The sequence below is a fragment of the Paroedura picta genome, chromosome 2, assembly GCF_049243985.1.
Source record: "Paroedura picta isolate Pp20150507F chromosome 2, Ppicta_v3.0, whole genome shotgun sequence".
Taxonomy (NCBI): domain Eukaryota; kingdom Metazoa; phylum Chordata; class Lepidosauria; order Squamata; family Gekkonidae; genus Paroedura; species Paroedura picta.
The window spans coordinates 10,978,401-11,002,090 of record NC_135370.1 but is presented as its reverse complement, the minus strand read 5'-3'; the positions used below and the strand labels follow the sequence as shown (position 1 = coordinate 11,002,090).

Here is a 23,690-nt window from a genome sequence, read left to right as displayed (position 1 = left end):
CCGCTCCCACTCTAGGCAGCCCCGAAGCCCAACAGAAGCCCCACTGGGCCAGTTTAGCCCAGCCGCAGGGGAAGAAGCAGTGCTGCTGCAGCTGCTGCAGTGGCTCCAGGTTCCGTGTGGCCGCCATCTTGGAATCCCCCATGCCACAGTACATCTTAGGGACTCTTGAGGTACACTGCTGTACCCCAGTAACTGGGTTGAAAAACCCAACCTTAAAGACCAACAAAGGTTGTGGCAGGGGAGGCGCTTTCGTGAGTCTTCAAAGAACTGAGCACTGACTCATCAAAGCTCCTCCCCTGCCACAAATTTATTAGTCTTTAAGGTGCAACTGGACCCTCTTGTCTTTTCTACTGCATCTGTTATGATGCTACTTGTTACTCTCTCGTCCTACTTTAAGTGCATGAAGTATTTTGAGATATACGGTTTCTTTGTTTACTGTTCGGTTCTTTTAAAAGGGCCCGGCCGGTCATTACTGTAAATGCAGTCCTGGAAGTTACCCCGTCCATTCTCAATCCAGAGAGCAAATCCTGTGACATTCCTGAAAGTGGCCAGAAAGTTTCCTGGTAAGCGAGCTTACTTTTGAGTATCTTAAATTAATGTTTCAGGAGTGGTTAATAGACAGAGGGCCTCTTCAGAGGGGCAAAAGCAATTAGGAATGGAATTTTAAATGAACCGTGCTTGCTTTCCCAGACAGTCGTACATTTCCAATGTGGAAAGTTGCATGAACCATCCAAATATTGGGAGTAGGTTTGCTCTAAATTTCCCCCTGACTTTAGACTGCTCCAGATGGTGAGGAGAGTGGCTTAATTAAGGTGTTGAGTCCCATTTAATGCTTTCTGTGCTCCTCGAATTCCACATCCTAAACCTTCTCTGGATAGCCAGTGAAGCAGAGCACAAGGCTATCCAACAGAGGAATTGTGAAATGGGACTGGGGAAATACATACTCACACTTTGATTAGGTATGCGTGAAACTCCCTATGGGAAAAATGCATATCTTCCCTGCTTTGGACTGCAACAGGAAGCACATGGGGAGGAAACAGGAGTCTCTTATGTGGCCTTTCTTGCCACTTCTTTTGAATATCCAAATAGCCGTCTTATGTTGATCCTCCCAAGTGTTCCTTCAATAGGTACACCATTTCACCATTTAGAAAAGCTGCCTACAAAATTCCGGGTGATTTATTATTATTGATTCAGTTTATTAGCCACACTTCTCTGTTGCCAGACTTGAGGCAGCATATAACACATTTGACAACAAAGTTAAAATCAGGCTGCAAAAACTGTACGATCAATAATGAAAACTCAGTCCTGGTGCTCTGCCTCAATATATCTGGGTGGCATGGGGTGTCCTTGGGGGGGGGGAGGGTCGTGCAATTCATCTGTGTGTTTTGGCCTCAGACGTAGGCCTCGTGGAATAGCGCTGCTTTGCAGGCCCTGCGGAACTTTGATAGCTCCGTCAGGGCTCACATTTCTGCCAGCAGCGCATTCCACCAGGCTGGGGCCAGGTCCGAAAAGGCCCTGGCTCTGATTGGAGCCAGTTTCACTTCTTTAGGCTTATGCAGGCAAGCAACTATCTCATGAAAGTATAATTCATAACTGGAAATGGAGAAGAGCGGGCAGAATATTTTTCAATGCAGTGCCACTAACACAACCAACTCACGATGTTGTTGATCGCTCTAGTGGGCAAGATCCGGGATACAACCTACACTGACAAAGTCCCTCCTGTAAATGTAGGGGTTGTGTTTAGGTCCATCTTCGCCAAACAATAGGGTGTTTTTTTAAAATTTATTTAATTCTTCCAACAGCTTTAAAGTGAAATTCTGCTTAAATGCTGATGGCCAAGGGAGCCTCCCCAAGGACCTTAGTAAGTACAATTTGTTTGTTTATTCTTTGAAGGATATTATACTGCCTTTCCACCCATTTATATTACTAGTAGTAGTAGTAACACTATGGCACCTGTCATGAGTCGGCCAGCTGGCTCTTCCCCTGAACCTTTGACCTGTTTCACCTGGATTTAAGGATACTGGGTCCCTTTTCTTCTTGGCCTCCACCCAGCACATTACCTGGCTGGGTACCACAGACTTAGTCATTCCGTAACTAAACAGAACTTTTTGCATCTGTTGATAGCTTTCCATGTGGAACTGCTGTTGGACAAACTCAAGCAAAAAGGAGCTATCAGGAGAGCCCTCTTTCTCCACAGCAAACAGTCTGGCCACTCGAAAAATATGACTGTCGTCAAAGGAGGCCGAAAGCACTGTGAAGAACTTTTTGCCTTTTTAAGGGTAAGTGAACATGAATCTCATACCTTCAGGATGTTGGCTCAACATTTGTAGGGTCCACTGTCTAACATTTACAGTTTGGTTTAGGCTGCCAGTGACCTTCTGTCTTGGAAAAGGTTTTTCTGTGTACATAGGGGGGAATGGCCCTTTGGGTTGGGAAATTTAAGAATTGTCAGATGCTATTCTGACTTCATTTGAAATGGAAGGCTATAAAAGCACATTTTTCTTTATCCGGTGACTTGAGGTGGAATCTTGCTATTTCCATTCAAAAACTGGATAGCTTTAAGGAATAAATTTATCTCCAAAGCATCATTATAGTGGTTTCATAAGACACCTAATGGTTCATCCTTCAATCCAAACAGATTGGCTTCAGTGAACATAAAGGGATGCAAATCCTCAGGATTGGACTGTAAATTCAGTATCAGTGAGCGATAGTGTTCTTGTCATGAGTCACACTGACCTGGTTTCTGTTCCATTTTAGGATGAATCTGAATTCAGAGACAAGCTCACTCCTATCACTATATTCATGGAATATCAACTGGATTATAAAACAGCTTCAGATTCAACTGGTTTGCAACCCATCCTAGACCAGTTTACTCCTGCGAACATCAGCAAACAGGTACAACATTCACAGACTGAGTCATGTAAAGTCTCCTAAAGTTAATTATTGCAGTGATTCTCAGAAATAGGCCGATTTAGTCTGAAAGATTTGGCAAAGCTGGATGGCACTGGGGTGGGTGTGGTTCAGTCTGCACATTTCAGAGTGAGGGGGGGTCTTCATAATATGTTTTGCCCCATTTCATTGGTCAGATATGAGGACATACCACCTTGTAAAATCTGTTGGAGGAATGTTAGGATAGAAAGCTGATACAAGCTCCTCTAGTCAATTTAGATTTCAGTGGAAAAAAATAGAAGAAGAAGAAGAGTTGATTCTTATATGCCGCTTTTCTCTACCCAAAGTCTCAAAGTGGCTTACAGTCGCCTTCCCTTTCCTCTCCCCACAACATAGTGAAGTTGGCCTCCCTGTGAGGGAGGTGAGGCTGAAATAGAGCTGATATCACTGCCCGGTCAGAACAGTTTTATCAGTGCCGTGGTGAGCCCAAGGTCACCCAGTTGGCTGCATGTGGGGGAGTGCAGAATCGAACCCGGCTCACCAGATTAGAAGTCCACACTCCTAACCACTACACCAAGCTGGCTCTTCATTGTACACTTTCCTATTCCAGTGTTGAGGAGGGGAGGGGCCAACTTTCCACTGTGACCAGGTGTCCTCTCAGCATGAAACCACAAGAACCACTTCAGCCTTTCCATGGGGGGAAGGTTTCATGCTCCTCATTCTTGTCAGTGGTAATTTTTGCAGATTCAAGTAAATGACAAGGTAGGGTTGCCAGCTCTGGGTCAGGGAACCCCTCGAGGTTCAGTGATAGAGCCTTAGGGGGATAGGGATTGGGGAGGTAAGGGAATCCAGCAGTGCATTGAGTCCATTCCCCACAGCAGCTGTTTTCTCCAGGGGAACTGATCTCCGTCATCTAGAAATCAGTGGTGATTCTGGGAAGTTCCCAGGCCTACCTGGAGGTAGGGCGCTTCAGCACCCAACCCTTGTAGACAACCTAACAGCAGGGGGTTTGTAATCATTTGTTTGTTTGTTTGTTTTTAATTTAGGCTCATATTCTTCTGGACTGCGGTGAAGATAACGTCTGTCGTCCCGATCTGCGGGTGGCCGTCAGCAGGTAGAGTTTTAACTGTGCAAACAGCAGAGAACTGAGTTGGAAGAACTGCATGTATTTCACCCTGTGTACAGATAAGGTTAGCTACATTTCTTGCGATGCAAAAGGAAGCCTAAAATGTGGGGTATGAAACTCCCTTGCTATAAACTTAAGGGCAAACTACATGTTACATGCAAGAACTTTTAACAGTGGCCCAACACCTCTCTCTAAAGTAAGTGCACTATCCTTGGAAGAAGGGAGTTTAGAGAAGAAAAATGGCAGAGAGACAGAGACAGAGATGCAGGGCACACTCTGAGGTTGTGTAACCGTAATCACTGTGATTTCCACCCCAACTGTAAATTCTCCCCAAGTGCTTTTCTTCAGGCAGGATTTCAAGGACATGTTCACCCTCCCAGACACATCTTTGGAAGGGTTTGACTCAGGGGAAGAGCCTGTGCTTGGCATGCAGAAGGTCCCAGATAGGGATCTACAAACACATATAAAAATTCATACTGTTTCAGACTCAGCCAGAAAGGATTCAGCCAAATCCAAGATTACCCCTTCACCTTTTCAGATTTCGCCCTGTCAATTCTGGGCTTTTTTTTTTTTTTTGTACATGCTTTGGTTCCCCCCCCCTCCCTTCCCAGGTAACAACATCTCCACTGTCTGAGAAGGAGGGGGCAGAAGAGTGCCCACCAAGCAGCTGATAATGCCGAACCCCCCCCCCCTGCTCAGTCTCCTTAAAGCCCTCACCAGCTGGAGAGGGATTTAAAGGGAGTGGGCGGGGCATCTGTCTTTATCAGCTGTTAGCTGTATTGCTCTTCCTTACAGTCACCCAACCTCGCGGGCTGCAAAGACTAAATGAGCATTTAAAGGGAGCATCCAGTGCACGAAACAGCTGATCATGCCAGGTGCCCCACCTGCTCCCTTTTAATTCTTCCCAAGCGGGGGAGGGATTTAAAAGGAGCAGGCAGGATGCCTGCCATTATCAGTTGTTAGGTGCATGCTCCCCCCCCTCCCCTCAGGCGTTGCATGAGAAAGCAGTGGGATGCATTTAAACAGACAAATTGGGGCCAAATTGTGATTCAGCCACCCTGACTCGGCCCATTTAAATGCAGGGCATGGGCAGTTAGGCTAGGATGAGCCAAACCATGCATTCCTAATCTCAAATTCAATCTCCAACATCTCCAGTCAAAAGGACCAGGCAGTATGTGATGCGAAAGAACCAAGTTTGATTCCCCACTCCTCGACAAGCTTAAAAAAAGAAGAGTTGGTTCTTACATGCCGCTTTTCTCTACCCAAAGGAGTCTCAAAGCGGTTTACAATCCCCTTCCCTTTCCTCTCCCCACAACAGACACCCTGTGAGGGAGGTGAGGCTGAGAGAGCCCTGATATTCCTGCCTTTCCTTTCCTCTCCCCACAACAGACATCCTGTGAGGGAGGTGAGACTGAGAGAGCCCTGATATTCCTGCCTTCCCTTTCCTCTCCCCACAACAGACCCCCTGTGAGGGAGGTGAGGCTGAGAGAGCCCTGATATTCCTGCTCAGTTAGAACAGCTTTATTAGTGCTGTGGTGAGCCCAAGGTCACCCAGCTGGCTGCATGTGGAGGAGGAGTGGGGAATCAAACCTGGCTTACCAGTTTAGAAGTCGGCACTCCTAACCACGAACCAAGCTTATTCTCATTTTCACAAGTCAGCTCTTTCATCGGTGGCTAAATCCTAAATATAAATTTGACAATTTAAAAATTATATAACAAATATTTCTACCTTAATTAAAATAGCCAACCCAAACATACCTTAAGCCATTATCAATTGTGTTTCTTTGTGGGTTCAACTGGCCTGTGTGGAGGTTGTGGCTGTCAAGCACACATTGTGGCTGTCATGAACACGTTGGGGTACAAATCGATGCCTGCCAATCCCAGCTAGGTAGCAGGGGAAGAAATTTCCCCCCCATGAGTCTTCCGATGAATGTCATTAGAGCAGGGTCCTGTCAGGGATGTCACAAGCACCACTTCACAGGGGTTGCTCTGTAGCTTTTGCACCTCCTTTCTAAAGACAGTTTTCATCATTCATCAGTGACTGCTTTGCTTAATTCAATCTAGAACATTTTGTTGCTTTTTGGCTGTTTTATCTTTTTTTCCTGCTGATTATAATTTAATTGCTGTAAACAGCATCGTTTTTGATAACATGGTGAGAGGGAAATAATTTATTGTGTAGCATCAGTGTTGATTTGCACCCATTTCCATATTCACTGTGGTGCTAAGGCTGTTCATTTAACCTTTCTCCTTCACTGTAGCCTGAGCGGCATGAAAATTCCTTAGTATTTAAAGTGCTGAATACCGTGACCCCTTTGACTGTTTACGCACTGGGAACCCGAGCTCCCATGCAGGAGCACAAATCAGGGGCGGATGGGGTGCACCAAGCCAAATGCTCCCCCATGTGAGTGCAGGAAAAGGTGGGGCAACCTGCCACGGCTAAAACTCCAGCCTGCAGCCCGGCATGAAACCTCCAGTGCATAAACGGTCTTTGTGGAATTTTCAAGGCAAGAGATGTTCAGAAATGGCCTGCCTCTAGATCACTCTAGTGGTCTCCCATCCAAATAATAAACAGGACCAGCCCTCTGAGATTTGATGAGATCAGACTAGCTTGAGCTCTCCCGGTCAGGGCCAAGATACTAGATGAAGTAATTCATTGGGGATGAGCCTTTAACGAAAAATATTCATGACATTTTTCAGCATGTAGTTTATGACTGCCATACCTTGTTGTAATTGCCTAGATAAATGTCCATTCGGCCCTTCAGGGGCAGCCTGCTGACCTAGCACAATTCTAGGGTGGCGCCAGGCCTTGCGTTTCATCTTTTCATGAGCACACTTTGATTTAGAGAGCCCTCTTTTTCTTCCGTGTTGGCCTTGTACAGCGACCAGAAGCAGATCTATATCGGTGATGACAACCCTTTAACACTGATCGTAAACGCCCAGAATCAAGGGGAAGGTGCCTACGAAGCAGAACTCCTTGTTACCCTCCCTCCTCAAGCCGACTTTATTGGCATTGTCCGTAACCATGAGGTAGGTCCTCCAGTCTTGTAGTCACTTGGTAACGGCATGGTCAGGAATGCTAGCAGGTGACACAGACACTGTCAGTCCCAAGGTGAATTGAAATCTTTGGTTCCTTTTCACAGCCACATGGGGGAAGTCCATGCCGTGATTCAGCATCCAGGTGATGCCCTTTTCAGCCTCATGTGCCAGGAGATTGTGGACAACGGGCAGATCCCCAAAATAGGTGTCATGCCATGTTGTAGGAGCATGTACTTAGCGTGCACACCCAGTGCGGGTACAAGCAAACGGACTACTTGTCCTGTCAGGTTTTGCATTCATGTGAACCAAGCCATGTCAGTAGGCATGTCACGGGCAGCAAAGTGACTGTTCATAGCCAAGTAAATGTTTTGTTAGTGTCCTGGCTCGGAATGAAAGCTGCTGTTCCAAAGGCTACAGGTGGGTGCTGGGTGCCTTCAGAAAGAGGACAGGAACTTTATGCCTCACGTCTAGCTGTCTCTAGGGTTGTGCGCGGTGGCGTCCAAATCGGCCTGGAACGGCCAATTCAGACGCCGCCAAGCACAACCCTAGCTGTCTCCTCTTGGAAACAGAATGCTACCTTTGATGAATCTTGGTCTGATCCAGCAAGGCAGTTTTCATATATTATTCCTAACTGATGATTATTTGAAAGATGTTGGAGCAGCAGGCAAGGAATGGTGTGGAGCAGCATACTCCTGATGGAGGTGGGCTCCTAGAATCATAGAGCTGGAAGGGACCTCCTGGGTCATCTAGTCCAACCTCTCTCATAAGGCAGGAAACTCACAACCCTATGGCTCATCCACTGTAACTTGCCACCCGCTTGAGCCTTCACAGAATCCTGATTACAAGTCACTTACCGGACACTTAAAGAGCTTGCCCTGGCCAGGGCCTGTTTTTTAAATATTAGTTTTATCTGGCCTTCTGCTCCACAGAACTGACTATCGGTCCATAGTATATTGAATATATCTTTGTATGTAAAGGAGCCAACTGGCTACAACAAGTATTGATTTTTATGTATGCTGGTTTTATTTGATGCCTGACCATTGATAAAGGTGGTAACGCCGAAACACGTCTGGTCAGTGAAGGCATTAGAATGTATGTATATATTTCTTGCATAATTCTGTAAACCTCTCTCATGTCCCCTCTCATAGGAGAGGTGTTCAATCCCTTGGCAGGGGCTCATGGGAATTGTAGCCCAGGGACATCTGGTCCATTTTGTTCCAGCTGTTCTCAGGCTATTCCAGGCAAAAACAATTGCACAGGTTTTGTATGGAACATTCCTTGGTTCCCCTGCTTCAGGCATCTCCTTGTAAGTTTCTTAGAGCTGTATTACAAGCCCCTAAATGCGTCTTGAACTCTATGATCTGCCTGGGAACTGGCATGCAAAAGATCTACGCCAGCATTGGCTTTTCATCTATTATGATGTGGCTCAAGGCCCACTATTCCCCAAACCTTTAATTATTAAAGATAATTTTAGATCTAGATGGCAGTACCAAACGGTAGGAAGAATCTTAAGTTCTCTACACAAGCTGTACTGCATCTGGGCAATGACAAAGCAAGTCAAGTCATTAAAGAAAGGATTAATGACGCAGAGCGCCAAGTTCATTCCCCCTCCCCGTCCGAAAACAGATATATTCTGAAACCAGCAGCTTATTTGTCCTTTCAGAAGATTGAGAACCACAGGAGGGCATTCACTCTTGTGAGGTGCGCTGTTTTACTGTCTGCTTTGCTTGAGGGGTGCTACAGAAAGACTCCAAAAGCAGAGAGAATATGCATATGTGGAGGCAGGGAATTGGAGACGAAAGGGCATGTCCTCTTCAGATGCTCACCTTAGGTGGGAATTTGAAATAAAATCATTGCCCCCCCTCTTGCCCCGGATTCCCAGTGACTCTGAGGAGGGGGAGGCTCCTTTCTGGGGGAAATACCGAAGTCACAAAACAAATAGCCAAATACCATGCCATGGCATGCAAAGAATGACAAAACTGTGCTGTTGGAAATTTGCCTTAGGTAATCTTGTCATGTTTGGATAGTTTTATAATGTTTTACATGTTTGATTTTTAAGTGTTTTTATCGTTGGTCATTTGTACACTGCCTTGATTATGGGCCTGTAAATTGTGTGAGTTTTTGTAACTGGCTTGGAGCCGTATTTCGATAAACCTTATCCGACAGACTTGGAAAGGGTTGCATGCATTGAAGGAAGTATATTTAGAACTAACTTTGGCGTTCTTAGGGATGCACAGAATGTGCTGGGCTGTGTGTGCGTGTTTTTTTGTTTTTTTTAAGGCCACCAACTTTGTTCCCCTGCAGGCTCTCGCAAGGCTGTCCTGTGCGTTTAAAACAGAGAATCAGACACGGCTGGTCGTCTGTGATCTTGGAAACCCCATGAAAGCCGGGACAAAAGTAAGAATGAATGACCTACTTACTAATTTACCAGAATGGACAAAATAGCAAGGAAAGCTACATTGTGGAGGCCTCGAGCCTGCATTTGCATAGCAGGCAATGTCTAAGGAGGGGCAGTAACACGTTCTGGGGTTTCTCCAGTTGGCAAAGTGTTTCAGGTGGTATTTGTCCACTTCTCTTTGCCTAACGCTTTCCTGACCTCCTGTTTCTTCTTTTGTGTTGAAGCTTTCGGCCGGTCTTCATTTCAATGTGCATCAAGAGTCTGAGATGGATACTTTTGTGAAGTTTGATCTTCAGATACAAAGGTATGGAGCGGTTACGTCACAGGTAGCTCCCAGACAGGGGCCCAGAAGCAACAGGCTGAAATGAAACCAAAAGAGTTTTTGGCTAAACATTAGGGGAAACGTCCTGACAGGGTGATTCCTCTGTGGAACAGGCTTCCTCGGAAGGTGGTGGGCTCTCCTTCTTTGGAGATCTTGAGCAGAGGCCACATGGCCATTTGACAGCCATGCTGATCCTGTGAATTGAGACTAGGGGTTCCCAAAGTGGGGGGGGGGGTGTAAAAGGAGGGCAGTGAGGAATTTTGGGACAATACGAGGGCACTTGACGGCACACACACACACACAAGTATCTCACGTGATATCAAAATATCCCTGTCCTCTGGAGAGTATGATGCAAGAAACAATGGCTGGGTGTCTGTAAAACTTCAAACAGTATAAAAAGAGGGGGGGGGGAATCAGAAATGAGGCACTTCTCAGGCATCACAGGAATAGCCCAGTAGGAACAGTACTAGATTCCCAGGAAGGGGGCGTCATATAGCCCGGTCTCATCCTGTCTTAGAAGCTATGCAGGATCAGTACTTGGAAGGGAGACCACCAAGGAAGACTCTGCAGAGGAAGGCACTGACAAACCCACCCTTCTCGCTCACCTTGAAGCATCTTGTTGTGGTTGCTGGAAAGACATCTGGGATGGGATGGCATTTCACACACAGACACATTAGGTTTCCGGTATACTGCTGGGACAAAACCACCAAGTCTTCCCTTGATGGTGTCCGGAATCTAAATGTTCTCTCTATGCCGTTGTACTTTTTCTACAGCTCAAACTTATATGACAACCGAAGTCCAATGGCATCTTATCAGGCAGACTTGGCTATCTTAGCAGCGGTTGAAATCAGAGGGTGAGTCCTGAATCGCATTTTCCTTCCCTTCACCTGGGGCAGTGGTTCCCAACCTTCCCAATGCTGCGACCCTTAAAAAGCACACATGTTGTGCTGACCCCCAACGATAAAATTATGCAAGTGTTCATTCACAGAAATTAAACTGAAACTGATCAACAGCGTGACGATCCATTGTTCATGATTGTATATAAATTGGTTAAAAAAGGTAAAGGTAAAGGTATCCCCTGTGCAAGCACCGAGTCATGTCTGACCCTTGGGGTGACGCCCTCCAACGTTGTCATGGCAGATTCAGTACGGGGTGGTTTGCCAGTGCCTTCCCCAGTCATTACCGTTTACCCCCCAGCAAGCTGGGTCCTCATTTCACCGACCTCGGAAGGATGGAAGGCTGAGTCAACCTTGAGCCAGCTGCTGCTGGGATTGAACTCCCAGCCTCATGGGCAGAGCTTCAGACTGCATGTCTGCTGCATTACCACTCTGCACCACAAGAGGCTCTTTATAAATGGTAATGACTGGGGAAGGCACTGGCAAACCACCCCATATTGAGTCTGCCATGAAAATGCTAGAGGGCATCACCCCAAGGGTCAGACATAAATTGGTTATAAATTGTATATAAATTGGCGGGCGCCTTCAGGAGGAGCAGCAACAATGGCGGTGGCACCTTCCCCTGGTCAAGCTGCTTGCCCTGCCGCAACCCCTGTGAAAGGGTAATTTGACCCCCAAAGGGGTCCCGACCCCCAGGTTGAGAACCACTGACCAAAAGGCTTATTTTCTGAGTTGTGTAGCGACTTCCACAGATTGTTCAGTGTCTGACTGTGACTGTGGTGTTCCTTGACCAATGCAGTGTCTCCTCCCCTGATCACATCTTTCTCCCGATACCCAACTGGCAACCCAAGGAGAACCCAGAAACAGAAGATGATATCGGGCCTCTGGTTCAACACATCTATGAGGTAAATCTCACTGCATTAATGCAGATCCAGCCCTAATGCAGGATATACATAAGGTTTCACCCTGGGTGGGCATGTCAACAGCTCTGCTTCCTAACCATATTCTGCATGATCACACCACTTCTGGGGTTTCTTGAAGCCTGAAGAATGTTTCAGGGGTTTCTCAATGGTAAAAAAAGTTTAGAAAGGCTGTATTATGCCCTAGACAGCCATTAAAAGAAACAACTCTATGATCTGTGCCTTGTTGCCTGGTATCTACTATGGCCTCAGCTGAATTACTGCAGGAGGGTAAGAGACCCCTGGTGTACCCCAGGTGCTTTTAGCAGACATAGAGGGAAGTGAGATTTTCCACAGTAAAGCCTACAAAAGGGCACAGGGCAGACAAATCCCATGAGCTGTAAGAAGGAGGCTTCCTTTGGTTTGATCAGAAACAGAGACAGGACTCTTCAGCAGTACCCATGTCAGTCTCCTGTCAAGTTTCCAGTAAGCAGAACCATTGTAAATGTCTCTTGATTGAAGAAATTGCGAACAGAAGCAAGGGTTTTCCTTGCTGAAACTGACCAACAAAACTACAAGCATGCTTTTATGCATCCCTCACAATCCTCCCCCCCCCCCCCCCAAATTCAAATCTTGGTGCGCTCACCCCACTTTCTCAGGGCCAAGTTTCCCATCAAAAGTGTGCACTAAACTTTCAGACACTACATGAATTCCTATGTACTTAGACTGGCTTGCCAGTCAATATGATGAAACACTGCTGGGGAGAAGCTGTGAAAATAAAGGTAAAGGTACCCCCTGTGCAAGCACCGAGTCATGTCTGACCCTTGGGGTGACGCCCTCCAGCGTTTTCATGGCAAACTCAATACGGGGTGGTTTGCCAGTGCCTTCCCCAGTCATTACCGTTTACCCCCCAGCAAGCTGGGTACTCATTTTACCGACCTTGGGAGGATGGAAGGCTGAGTCAACCTTGAGCCGGCTGCTGGGATCGAACTCCCAGCCTTATGGACAGAGCTTTCAGACAGTATTTCGGCTGCTTACCACTCTGCGCCACAAGAGGCTCTATGAAAACACCACTACACAATTAAAACACAGGTTGAAGACAGGTCAAAGGGAACAAGACTCAGCCAATGCTAAAAAGCACACAGCAAGTCAAACCTCATAAGATGGGCCAAGTACATATAAATAGGTCAAAAAAGCATTATATCGCCAGACCATGAAAAAGAGGGAGACGGGATCTTGACAGCCCACAAGCCAGCTCTTGGAGCCGCAACAACCAGATGGGATTGGATGTCTTGGCAAAAAACTGAAAGAATATAGTCCCTCATGGCCCATTTGCTTTTCCATTCTTCCCTCCCTCCAGCTCAGGAATAATGGCCCAAGTGCCTTCAGCAAAGTGATGCTCAATCTTCAGTGGCCGTACAAGTACAACAATAACACCTTGCTGTATATCATCCAGTACGAAATTGAAGGACCTATGAACTGCACTTCAGATATGGAGATCAACCCGCTCAAAATAAAGGTAAAAGGAAGGCCTTTAAAAAAATTAATCCCGGTGTTCGTTCTCTGCTCTTCTGGTGGATAGATTCCAGACAGCATCCTACTCAGACAGATGATGCGCTTGTGACCCTGGGGCAATTGAAACTTGATCCTGTTTTCTGTGATTGTGTGTTGATTGCCCCTTTGAGAGATCTGCTGATCCAGCTGGTGATAGTTTCTTAGGTTCTGCTCCTTCCTGTTCCTTTGCTGCTAAATATGTGGCTAAATATCAGGCAGCAGTGACTTCTAAGGAGAAGGAGGGGAAATATATTAATTAAGTAATTGTATTTATATATACTGTGCTCCCGTTTCGGCTCAGGGTGCCTTACATAGAACATGGGGAACAGAGGAATAAGTACCATATAATTCTGAAATGATGTTGAATAAACAGCAGTGACAGTGGTTACATTAACAATTCAGTAACTGGTGAAATGATTTTAACATGTTAACTATCCCAAGGTTGGTCAGTTCAGAGTTCAGTTCAGGGGGGAGGGGTTTTGGGGGGCCCAGTAGATGTTGTTGCTTTGGTCAACCTCAACCAAATGCCTGGCGGAAGAGCTCCCTTTTGCAGGCCCTGCAGGATTGTTCTAGCTCCAGTAGTGCCCTGATCTCTTCTGGGAGCTCATTCCACCAGGCGGGGGCCAGGCCGGAGAAAGCTCTGACCCTGGTTGAAATTGGTAATCCCCAATGGATGGCATTGGCAAGACTGGCTCTGTCCTTTACCACTGGATCAATGGATTATATATAAATAAATGTAGCAATGTTCTATTTTCCTTCATTCTGAAGGGGGTTGGACTAGATGACCCTGGGGATCCCTTCCAACTCTATGATTCTGTGCCCTGGTTAGTGATTTCAGAATGGCATTGCAAACAGGTCTACAGATGGATTCCCTGTGCAGGAGATCACGTTTCTTTTTACAATTCTTTGTCAGATCTTTTTGGGGGGAGGGGTAGAGAATTTCAAAAGACAGCTTTCATGTGTGCAGCAAGCATGCCTGAATTACAAAGAAAAATGTCTCGCTTTGATTGTAACCCTCTAAGAGCACTTTCAATTGATCAAGTGAGAGCCTCAGCCTTCCCTTTAACCGTGGGTCAAAAGTAGTTCGTGGGGAATAGTAATGTTGCTTTATTCCATTCCAGGAATACTTTGCATTTTTTTCAGGAAGCCATGAAGTCATTCACTATATTCAGTAGGATTCATGAGTTACGAACACCTTGAATCACAAGAGCTGTGCATCCGCTCTGTGCATTAACACCTGCCTCTATCACGTTGCCCAACAAAAATCTGCTGGGGCACTGTGCCCAGAACCTCAGGGGGATGGTCTGTGATCTTGCTTCCCGTGTTTTGTGCTGTCCTTTTGCTCCTGCTGGCAAAGGATTACAGAGCCTGTCTCAGTCACCCCAGCCTTTAGGACTGTTCCTTTTATTCTGTGACCGGAAGTTCCCTTTTCAAGAGCACAGTGGTATTGAGGGAATCTGAAGGCTCTGGAGGACAGAGGGAATTAGGGGGAATTTGAAGGAGCTGAAGGACAAAGCTTAAGAGTAGCCATACTGGATCAGGCCTGCTGCCTCTAATCTGGGGAATTGCATTTGATTCCCCAACTCCAGAAGAAGTCTGCTGGGTGACTGTGGGCCAGTCGCCATTCTCTCAGAACTCTCCTCAGCCCCACCTGCCTCAAAAGATGCCTGTGATGGGGAGAGGAAAGGAAGGTGATTGTAAGCTGCTCTGACACTCCTGAGCTTAGAGAAAAGTGGGGTATAAACACCTACCCTTCTGTCTAGTCCAGGGATCCCCAACATTTCTGAGGCTGCAGACACCTTCAGAATTCTGACACAGGCGGCTGAACGTAACCACAAAATGGCTGCCGCAGAAGGTGGAGCCCAATCACAAAATGGCTGCTGCAAAAGACAGAGCCAATGGTCTCTCCAGGAGGCAGTCAAAAGCTCTGTGGAGCAAGTGCCCTAACTAGCCCTAACCACTTTCTACAGAGACTTGGTGGGTGCCAGAAAAGGTGTTGGCAGACATCAAGGCACCCATGGGCACCATTTTGGGAATCCCTCTTATAGTCCAGTATCCTTTATCCAATGGTGGCTAGTCAGTAACCATCTAAGCCAGTGGACCACATCTTGTCCTTGATTTGACAGTGACTTGAACATGGAGGGTCCTCCAGTTAGAGAACTGAACCTATGGTCTATTGGATATTCTCAAGTACTATGATGAACTTACCTCTTGGAAATTACAGAACAGATAAATAAAAGGAGCAAGCTACTGATGAAAGTGGCTTAGATTAAAAACAAGAGTGAATCCGGACCTCATTTGAGCTTGGCTCCCTGAATTTTTCTTGAGTTTAATATAAACAGACATTAAATACATTAAAGAAGATTTATTTATTCAGCCTTGTGGTTGATCTCCCTTCTTCAGTTTCTACTTCATGGGATTGACTGGGTTTGTAGATGGAATTTAGCATACAATACTGGTGCTTGCTTCCCTATTTACCTATTTTTCAATAAAAGGAGAGGGTTGTCCCTTAGGTCAGCATACAAGGAGCCTTACTCCAGAGCCCTGTGGCTTTATTCAGACAACAGCTCTGTTTCACATTTCTGTAATTCCTAATCCTTTTATGGTGCTTGTTAGACGTATCGTTGTAACTGTTGCATTGATTTGCACCAGGCGTCCCCAGGCATCTTGAGCTTGCGTTGGACCGTTTAAAATTCTGGCACGGCATGGCGGACGCAGCAACAAAATGGCTGCCGCCCAAATGTTGCTGCTGCTAGAACTCCATCTTCCTAGTCTGCCTCAGAGTCCGGAGCTGCGTCTTCTAAGCTGGGCCCTGTATCAGGTGTGAGATTGGGTGTGGCACTCTCTGGGCTGGCTGCTGCTGCTGCTGAGGCATTTCTGTTGGCTGCCTCCCATCTTCTGTACTGCCACTTTTGGAGGCACATTCCCATAGTGCCTCAGGTCGTTGGGGTATGAGTCTGGGGTCAGGCCACCCCTCTTGCTGTCAACAGGACCCTAGGAGGTGGAGGGGGGTCAGCTGAGTCCTGTAAGTCCAGCCTCCGTGCCGGGAGGTCTGGACAGGCTACGATGGAGGGACATTCTAACACAGCCCACCTGGAAGCACAGACTTTCCTGCTCAAGAAGTCACTTGCTTATGGACCCACCTGGTGAGGCTTGGTGAATAAGCAGATTATTGAATAAGACCGGTCAAGAGTGGCCAAACATTCGCAGCTTTTGTACCACAGTTAACTCTCTGGAATTCGTAGGTTTGCTGGATCCATGTTTAGACACCAACCAACAAACTTTTTCTTGATGCTGCCTCTGTAGATGTCAGCTACCGGCCAAGATGACAAGAACGAAACGTCAAACGGAGAAGACAACCGTGATCACCATATCAACCGGAGGGATCTGAGCGCTGTCGAGGGAGATGTACAAACTTTGGTAAATGTCTTGGTGCAGGTTAATTTGCCAGTAATCCTTGTCATTATTTGCATTGGCGTGTGAAAATTGTAGTAACATTTACTTCCGGAGCATTTGGAAGTAGGGTTGTGTGTGGTTCGGTGTCCGAAGCGGCCGTTCCAGGCCAAAGCAGCCAGTGCTGCAGCGCAGCACTGGCTGCTTCGGCCTGGAACGGCCACTTCGGACACCGAAGCGCAGAACCTTATTCAGAAGGGTGATGGATAGTTCTGCCAAGTTTTAGGCAACTGCCCATGGGGCAGGGATGGCCAAACATTTGGTCTCCAGATGTCCATGGACTGCAATTCCCATGAGCCTTTGCCGGCATGCATTTATTCACCCCTGCTGTCGTGTTTTCAAGGTGAGATCTGAACAGAGGCGGATTGCCCTTGGCTGCCTCTGTGTAAGTGACCCAGGACTTCCTTGGAGGCCTCCCATCCAAGTACTAACCGGCACCAAACCTGCTCGGCTTCTAAGATTTGAGGACATCAAGCTAGCCTGAGCCATCCAAGTCAAGGCCTTTAATCCTACCCTGTTGGAAAAACCCTAAAGGGAACTGATTTATACATACTCATCAAGCATATTGGGTCCCCTTTCAGGTTTGGAAATAAACAGCCCTGATCTGCACTGCAGACTTTTCACTGTACACTTAGAACACACAATCCATCTTAGCCTCTGCCTTCCAGCCCAGACTGAGGGCCATTTGAAATGCAGTGTGCATGTCTGCATGATGACAGTTCCTAAAAGCATCCCCCCCCCAACAGGAGGGTGGTGTGGCATGACCTCAGCTGCTGCAGTGTGGCCAGCGGTGGGCGTTAATGGCCCTTGCTGGCAGTGATTTAATGCCCTGTGTTTATTGGATACCCAGGATGTATGATTCACAGGCTGATTCCCCAGGCTTGACAAACAGCTTCTTATCCCAAGCCTTTCCAGGGATGGTGAATGTCAAGGACGCTGGAATCCCAAGAGAACATGCTGACAACTTATCTTTTGATCTCCGTCTCAGTCAGTTCAAGGGCGAGGCCTCCTGTGGTCTGAAAGTGTTTTATTGGTGTCAGGAAAAGACACCATGGGTGGGGGAAAGAGCACCTTCCTCTCTTTTATGTTCTGCTTGACATTTTTAGTGCAACGCTGAAGGCAACGATCTAGCAACACCACCCTGCATTCTAAGCGTGATCACTGTGAATTATTTATTGATTTGATTTGTATACCGCCCTCCCAGCAGGCTGGCTCAGGGTGGACAGCATATTTAAAACATCATAAAACAATGGATAAAGGTAAAGGTAAAGGTATCCCCTGTGCAAGCACCCAGTCATGTCTGACCCTTGGGGCGACACCCTCCAGCGTTTTCTTGGCAGACTCAATACGGGGTGGTTTGCCAGTGCCTTCCCCAGTCATTACCGTTTACCCCCCAGCAAGCTGGGTACTCATTTTACCGACCTCGGAAGGATGGCTGAGTCAACCTTGAGCCGGCTGCTGGGATCGAACTCCCAGCCTCATGGGCAGAGCTTCCAGACTGCATGTCTGCTGCCTTACCACTCTGCGCCACAAGAGGCTCTTAAAACAACGGATAATTGATTAAAATGCCCAAAGTTTAAAATTTAAAAGTAAATTGAAAAGACAACTGAAGTTAGTCTGAAGAACACCATCAACGTCAACAGTCCCAGGCTGGGACGCCATCTGAGCTAGATGTGCGGTCAATGGGACATCTTTTTGGGGGGACGGTAGATTTAGGCATTTCACGGGCCCCAACCATACGCTTGGCGGAAGAGCTCTATCTTACAGGCCCTGCAGAACTGTACTAGTTCTGACAGGGCCTGGATCTACAAACATAGGTCTATTCTATCCCGAGCTGCTTTGGAGACTCCCAAAGATCATATAAACATATTATTTAGTCATTCCACAGGGCTTCCAAGACAGAGCTGTTCCATCTGACCTATGCTGGCATTTTGGTGCAGTGGTTAGGAGTGCGGACTTCTAATCTGGCATGCCAGGTTTGATTCTGCGCTCCCCCACATGCAACTAGCTGGGTGACCTTGGGCTCGCCACGGCACTGATAAAACTGAGCAGAGTAGGGAAAGGCGGCATATAAGAACCAACTTTTCTTCTTCTTCTTCCCCCTTCCACCCCTGGAGCAAGGATGAAGTATACAACGAATGATTAATAATCAGTAGACAGACAGACAATGCCTCTGTTGGCATAAAATTAGGTTGAGAACAAAGAAAACGAATATAATCATACTGTACCAGTCGTTTTGGATTTAAGAACAGTAGATAAAAATCAACTGTAAGAAAAGTGACATTAACATCTTTATCACTCAACAGAAATTGACAGATTGAGTCTTTTTGATGAGGCCAGTAATATTATGTAGTTAGTGATTGTAATGTTTTTAACGATTTTACTAATGATTTTTGTGCTTTTAACCGGAGCCTTCAGAGAAGGGTGGCGTAATAAGCTTTCTCAGCCCCATCTGCCTCACAAGGGGCCTGTTGTGTTGAGGGGGAGGGAAGGAGATCATAAGTTACTTAGAGACTCTTTAAGGTAGAGAAAATGGGGGTATTAAATACCTACTGATCGTTTACCATTGCCCTTGTGGAGAAAGAGACGAGGCCTGTAGAGCAACAGGGGAAGTGGGCTCCAGTGACATCTAGTGATATCAGGGGCCATCCAGAATTGTGGGAAAGGCCATGCAACCCCTGAGGAGTTCTTGCATGACACCAGGGTTCCCCGGGTTATATTTGGGAAATCTGGTTGGTCTTTAAGGTGCTCTTGCTCTTGGACTACAGACCCCACACTGTTATCCACCTGAAACTCCCTGTGAGGTCGGTCAGGTTGATATAAAATGTCTGGCCTAATTAAATGTATGGTGGATTTGAACCTGGGTCTCTCCCGTCCAACCCCTGGCAGCGTACTAATTGTGCCACAAGGAACTGGGTTTTGTGTTTGTTAAAACTGAAACAAAACTTCTGAAAACTTTCTTAACCACTACAGATCAAAGAACAAGGTGTCCGGATGGAGGATTCTATGCTACCTGGCTTGTCTGAAAATGCAATGTAACATTAAAACCACTGTAAATTGTGTGTCTTTTGTTTTAATTTCAGGGCTGTGGAACTGCAGAATGTTTGAGGATATTCTGCCAAGTTGGTCGCTTGGAAAGGGGGAAGAGTGCAATTCTGTATTTGAAGTCTCGCCTTTGGACTCAGACCTTCATAAACGTGAGCACTTTTCCTGATGTCCACCAAGTATTTTTAGAAAGTGGGTGCGACCAGATAGGGCTTCTGATTGGCTGTTGAAAAGCTGATTGGCTATACGGATTGAAATAACATTGTTTCATTGTAAGCTGCCGCCACAGAATTTACTTTTTTCTCTCTCACCTCTGTTTCCTGGTGTATTTTTTAAATTACCCCTCTTCTCCCCTGCGCTTGGCCTTCTTTTGTGTGTGTGGTTCCACCTCCTCTGGAAGCCATTTTGTGGTTTGCTCCACCTCCTGCTGCAGCCATTTTATGGTTGCTCCCACCACTGTGTATCGGAATTCCAAAAGTGCCCACAGGCTGAAAAAGTTTGCAGACCCCGGAGGTAGATATGCTCTGATATTTGTTTCATGCCCTTCCCTTTGCAGAAAGAAAACCAGAACCATTCATATTCACTCAAGTCATCGGCGTCCTTCAATGTGATCGAGTTCCCATACAGGAATCTTCCCTTTCCTGAAGATGTTCACAATTCTACCATAGTAAGCTGCTTCATATCTGAAATGGGTTTGACTCATAGCAGCATAATTAAGCCAGAAAGAACAGGCAAAAACAATTGTGCTTTAATAGCTGATATTAAAGGGTGCAACGTTGAACAAGTTTGATTTCATGCTGCTTAAGCTTTTAATTAAATTTTAGCCTTCAATTAAAAGCTTTAGATGAATAGCTTGATCTTTGCATTGTTGTTTTAGTAGGGCTGGCTCCGGTGCACAGATTACCATTTTGGCCCGGAGGTTAGATAGCCAGACAGCACAAGCCACAAATTATAGGCGCCATAATCCTCTGCACATTGGCTGGAAAGAGCCCCCTGGGTTCAGTTCAGCTTCCTCCCAGGCATGCGCACATAGGATACCAGCTGGTCCAGCTTCTCAAAGATCTCTAAAGCAATTTACAGCATATAATGTCTAAAAGGAGCAAAATCACAGAATAAAAACAGCAGTTTTGTAACATTGAAACATGGCAAAAAAACAAATCATAAAAAGGTGTTCTTAAAATGTATTTATTTATTTGAATGTGAGATGTCCCTGTTGCCCTCTACAAATTTCAGTCATTGGCACCATGCATCTTTTTGCTCGGTTCCAAGGCTGTTTGCTGCCATCGGGTGTATGTCAAGGGTGCAACGTGGGACGTTGCCATGGCAGACACTAGGCCCAAATTCTGAGAGGAGGTGGCTTTCTCAGCATGGACATGAACATATCCCAGAACTAATAGCCTAGCAACTGCAAGGCCCACCCAGCCACCAGCTCCAAGAAGTTTGGCTGGGCATCTATTAGATGGTCGGTACACAAAACAGCCAATCTCCCCACGAGGCCAACACTCTCAATTCCTGGGATCATTGGGAACGGGAGTGTCTTAAATGAAAAAGATTCTCAGACCAGTATCACCACTCCCCCCTCCCTGGCCTTTAGACCAGGATTGATGGAGGAGAAAAAACCCAGGTGGGGCTAATTCCTTGAGGGTGTATTGGCCTGTATTAGGAGCACCATGCACCCAGAAAATCGTTGCAGTTGGGATGGCAGAGGCGCCACTGGAAGCCACTTTGGGCTCAGGGGGGTTCCCAGACATTGTCAACACAGGTATTGGGAGGGGGGGGGCTGGAGCCACACTGAGCTCTGCAATCTGGGGAGAAATGGGATTCGCTCTGCATGTCTTCCACTTGTAATGGGATAACAGGCATAAGAAAGTTTATGGTGAAATCAGGGATCCGTATATGCTCTGTTTTTAACAATGAAATTTTGTGCCAAAGCAGTTCAAATCCCATACTGTCAAATCTGCAGTCGGTTTGTCCACTCATGATAAAATGGAAGAGAGGAGAACCATATAAGCTGCTTTGGGGAGGTTGTATGCAAACAAATAAGTCAATGAAGAAAACATTATAGCATTTTGCATGGGGAGGGGCAAGAACTAGGCAGAACTCAAAAACTGTGCCACTCTCCAGCTACACCTCTGGCTTGCTTGAAATCTTAAGAAAGGTTCCAAGCAAGCCATCAAAAAGTAGGGACATAGGCTTGGAATGCTAAGATTCTCAGGGAACTGAATTATGGACAAAGTTTGGGGGGAAATTCTGCGTTCCCAAAAAATCAAATTATATACAAAAGTCTTTGTCATAGGCTAGGAAGTCCTCACTCCCTTCCTTCCTTCCTTCCTTCCTTCCTTCCTTCCTTCCTTCCTTCCTTCCTTCCTTCCTTCCTTCCTTCCTTCCTTCCTTCCTTCCTTCCTTCCTTCCTTCCTTCCTTCCTTCCTTCCTTCCTTCCTTCCTTCCTTCCTTCCTTCCTTCCTTCCTTCCTTCCTCTTAATTTGCACAGTACTGTTTCATCCTATTAATATTATTTGTATTTATTTTACTGCATTTATGCTCCAACTTTCTCCCCAATGGAGTACCAAAGTGCCTTACGTCGATCTATTCTTTATTTTACTTTAATGATAACCCTGAGGTTATCAGGTGAGGCTGAGAAATTGTGACTGGCTGAGGAACACCCAGCGAGCTTCAATGGTAGAATAGGGATTCAAACCTGGGTCTCCCAGATCCTAGTCCAAAACTCTAACCACTGCCTGTCAGACAGTTGCGATTGTGCTGGATTTTCACATTTTTCCATTAACATCATAATACTCAGATTGTTTTTTCTTAATTTTTTTTTACTTTAGGTTACCACAAATATCTTGTGGGGTATCCAACCAGCTCCCATGACAGTACAAATATGGGTAATCATATTGGCTGTCCTAGCCGGGCTGCTACTTTTGGCTCTTCTGATCTTTGTCATGCACAGAGTAAGTGGTGTATTTAATTAATTGTTTTGTTCTTCTTTTTTAACCTTGGTGCTGATGTCAAGCTTGCCTGATCTCATCAGATCTCGGAAACTAACCTGGGTCAGTCCTGATTAGTATTTGCATGGAAGACTTTTAAAGCCATTTGCGGTCTGGGCCCAGTATATCTGAGGGACTGGCTCTCTGAGTATGTCCCCCAAACAGCATTCTGCTGTTCCAACAGACTGGTGGTCAGCGGCTCACAAGAGATGTGCCTGGTCTCGACCAGGGCCAGGGCCTTTTTGGTCCTGATCCCTACCTGGTGAAACGAGCTCCCAGAGGAGACATGGGCCTTGTAGAGACCTACTCAGTTCCACAGGGCCTGTAAAACGGAGCTCTTCCACCAGGCGTTTGATTGATGCCAGGCCACCGGGAATATCTAAGAACCGCCCCCCCTCGAAACACTCCCTTCTATACCATCTAGTTCAGGCAATTAGGGGTGGGGTGGTGATGGGAATGTATGGGACACTGATTTTAGAGATTTTTATAGAATTGTTTTAACTATGTTGATTTTATTAGATATACACCATCCCGAGACCACCACCACCCCTGTGCTCCTCGATTCTGCCTGTTAATGCAGGTGATGATGTCACTTCCAGGGGTGTGGCAGGAAGGCATGACCAGTTGACATCATTTCAAGGGCTCCTCAAATCCTGAACAATTATTTCAGGGGCTCCGCTGTAGTCAAAAGATTAAAAAAGGCTGCCCTGTGGTTTCGCCATAAATCAGCTGCAACTTGACAACAAAAAAAGACAAAGATGCATCAGATTAAAGCTCTAGATTTGCAGGAAAATGTTGGCTTAGATCCAGTAATGGGAGAGCAGAAACAAAAATGTACTTAGTGCAGTTCCGGTTGCCCAAGTAGTAGTGTAACAGCTGCAGCAATTTGGAGCACCTTAACATAATTTTTTTAAACTAAACAACTGCTTGCATATGGAGCAATGTAATGTACCACAGATGGCTCACCCGATTTCATTCCATTTATCTTTGAAACTGTGTCAGAAGGAATACCCTGTGTTTGCATACACAGGAGAGATAGCGGGGATATGATTGCGTTCCCTTAGTACAAGCAGTCTGACAAT

The 23,690-nt window shown here is 46.2% G+C and overlaps 1 protein-coding gene across 1 annotated transcript in view; it reads left to right on the top strand.

The window, feature by feature from the left end:
• ITGAV (integrin subunit alpha V) overlaps positions 1–23,690 on the top strand; it is an 83,168-nt gene that overhangs the window by 56,773 nt on the left and 2,705 nt on the right. The window contains exons 15-29 of the mRNA XM_077319368.1: positions 456–563; positions 1,803–1,861; positions 2,125–2,279; positions 2,758–2,895; positions 3,936–4,003; positions 6,895–7,042; positions 9,356–9,448; positions 9,674–9,753; positions 10,545–10,625; positions 11,467–11,572; positions 12,927–13,085; positions 16,427–16,540; positions 19,657–19,770; positions 20,175–20,285; positions 22,450–22,572. Coding sequence (XP_077175483.1) covers positions 456–563; positions 1,803–1,861; positions 2,125–2,279; positions 2,758–2,895; positions 3,936–4,003; positions 6,895–7,042; positions 9,356–9,448; positions 9,674–9,753; positions 10,545–10,625; positions 11,467–11,572; positions 12,927–13,085; positions 16,427–16,540; positions 19,657–19,770; positions 20,175–20,285; positions 22,450–22,572 — 1,657 coding nt within the window. The remainder of the gene's footprint in view (positions 1–455; positions 564–1,802; positions 1,862–2,124; positions 2,280–2,757; positions 2,896–3,935; positions 4,004–6,894; positions 7,043–9,355; positions 9,449–9,673; positions 9,754–10,544; positions 10,626–11,466; positions 11,573–12,926; positions 13,086–16,426; positions 16,541–19,656; positions 19,771–20,174; positions 20,286–22,449; positions 22,573–23,690) is intronic.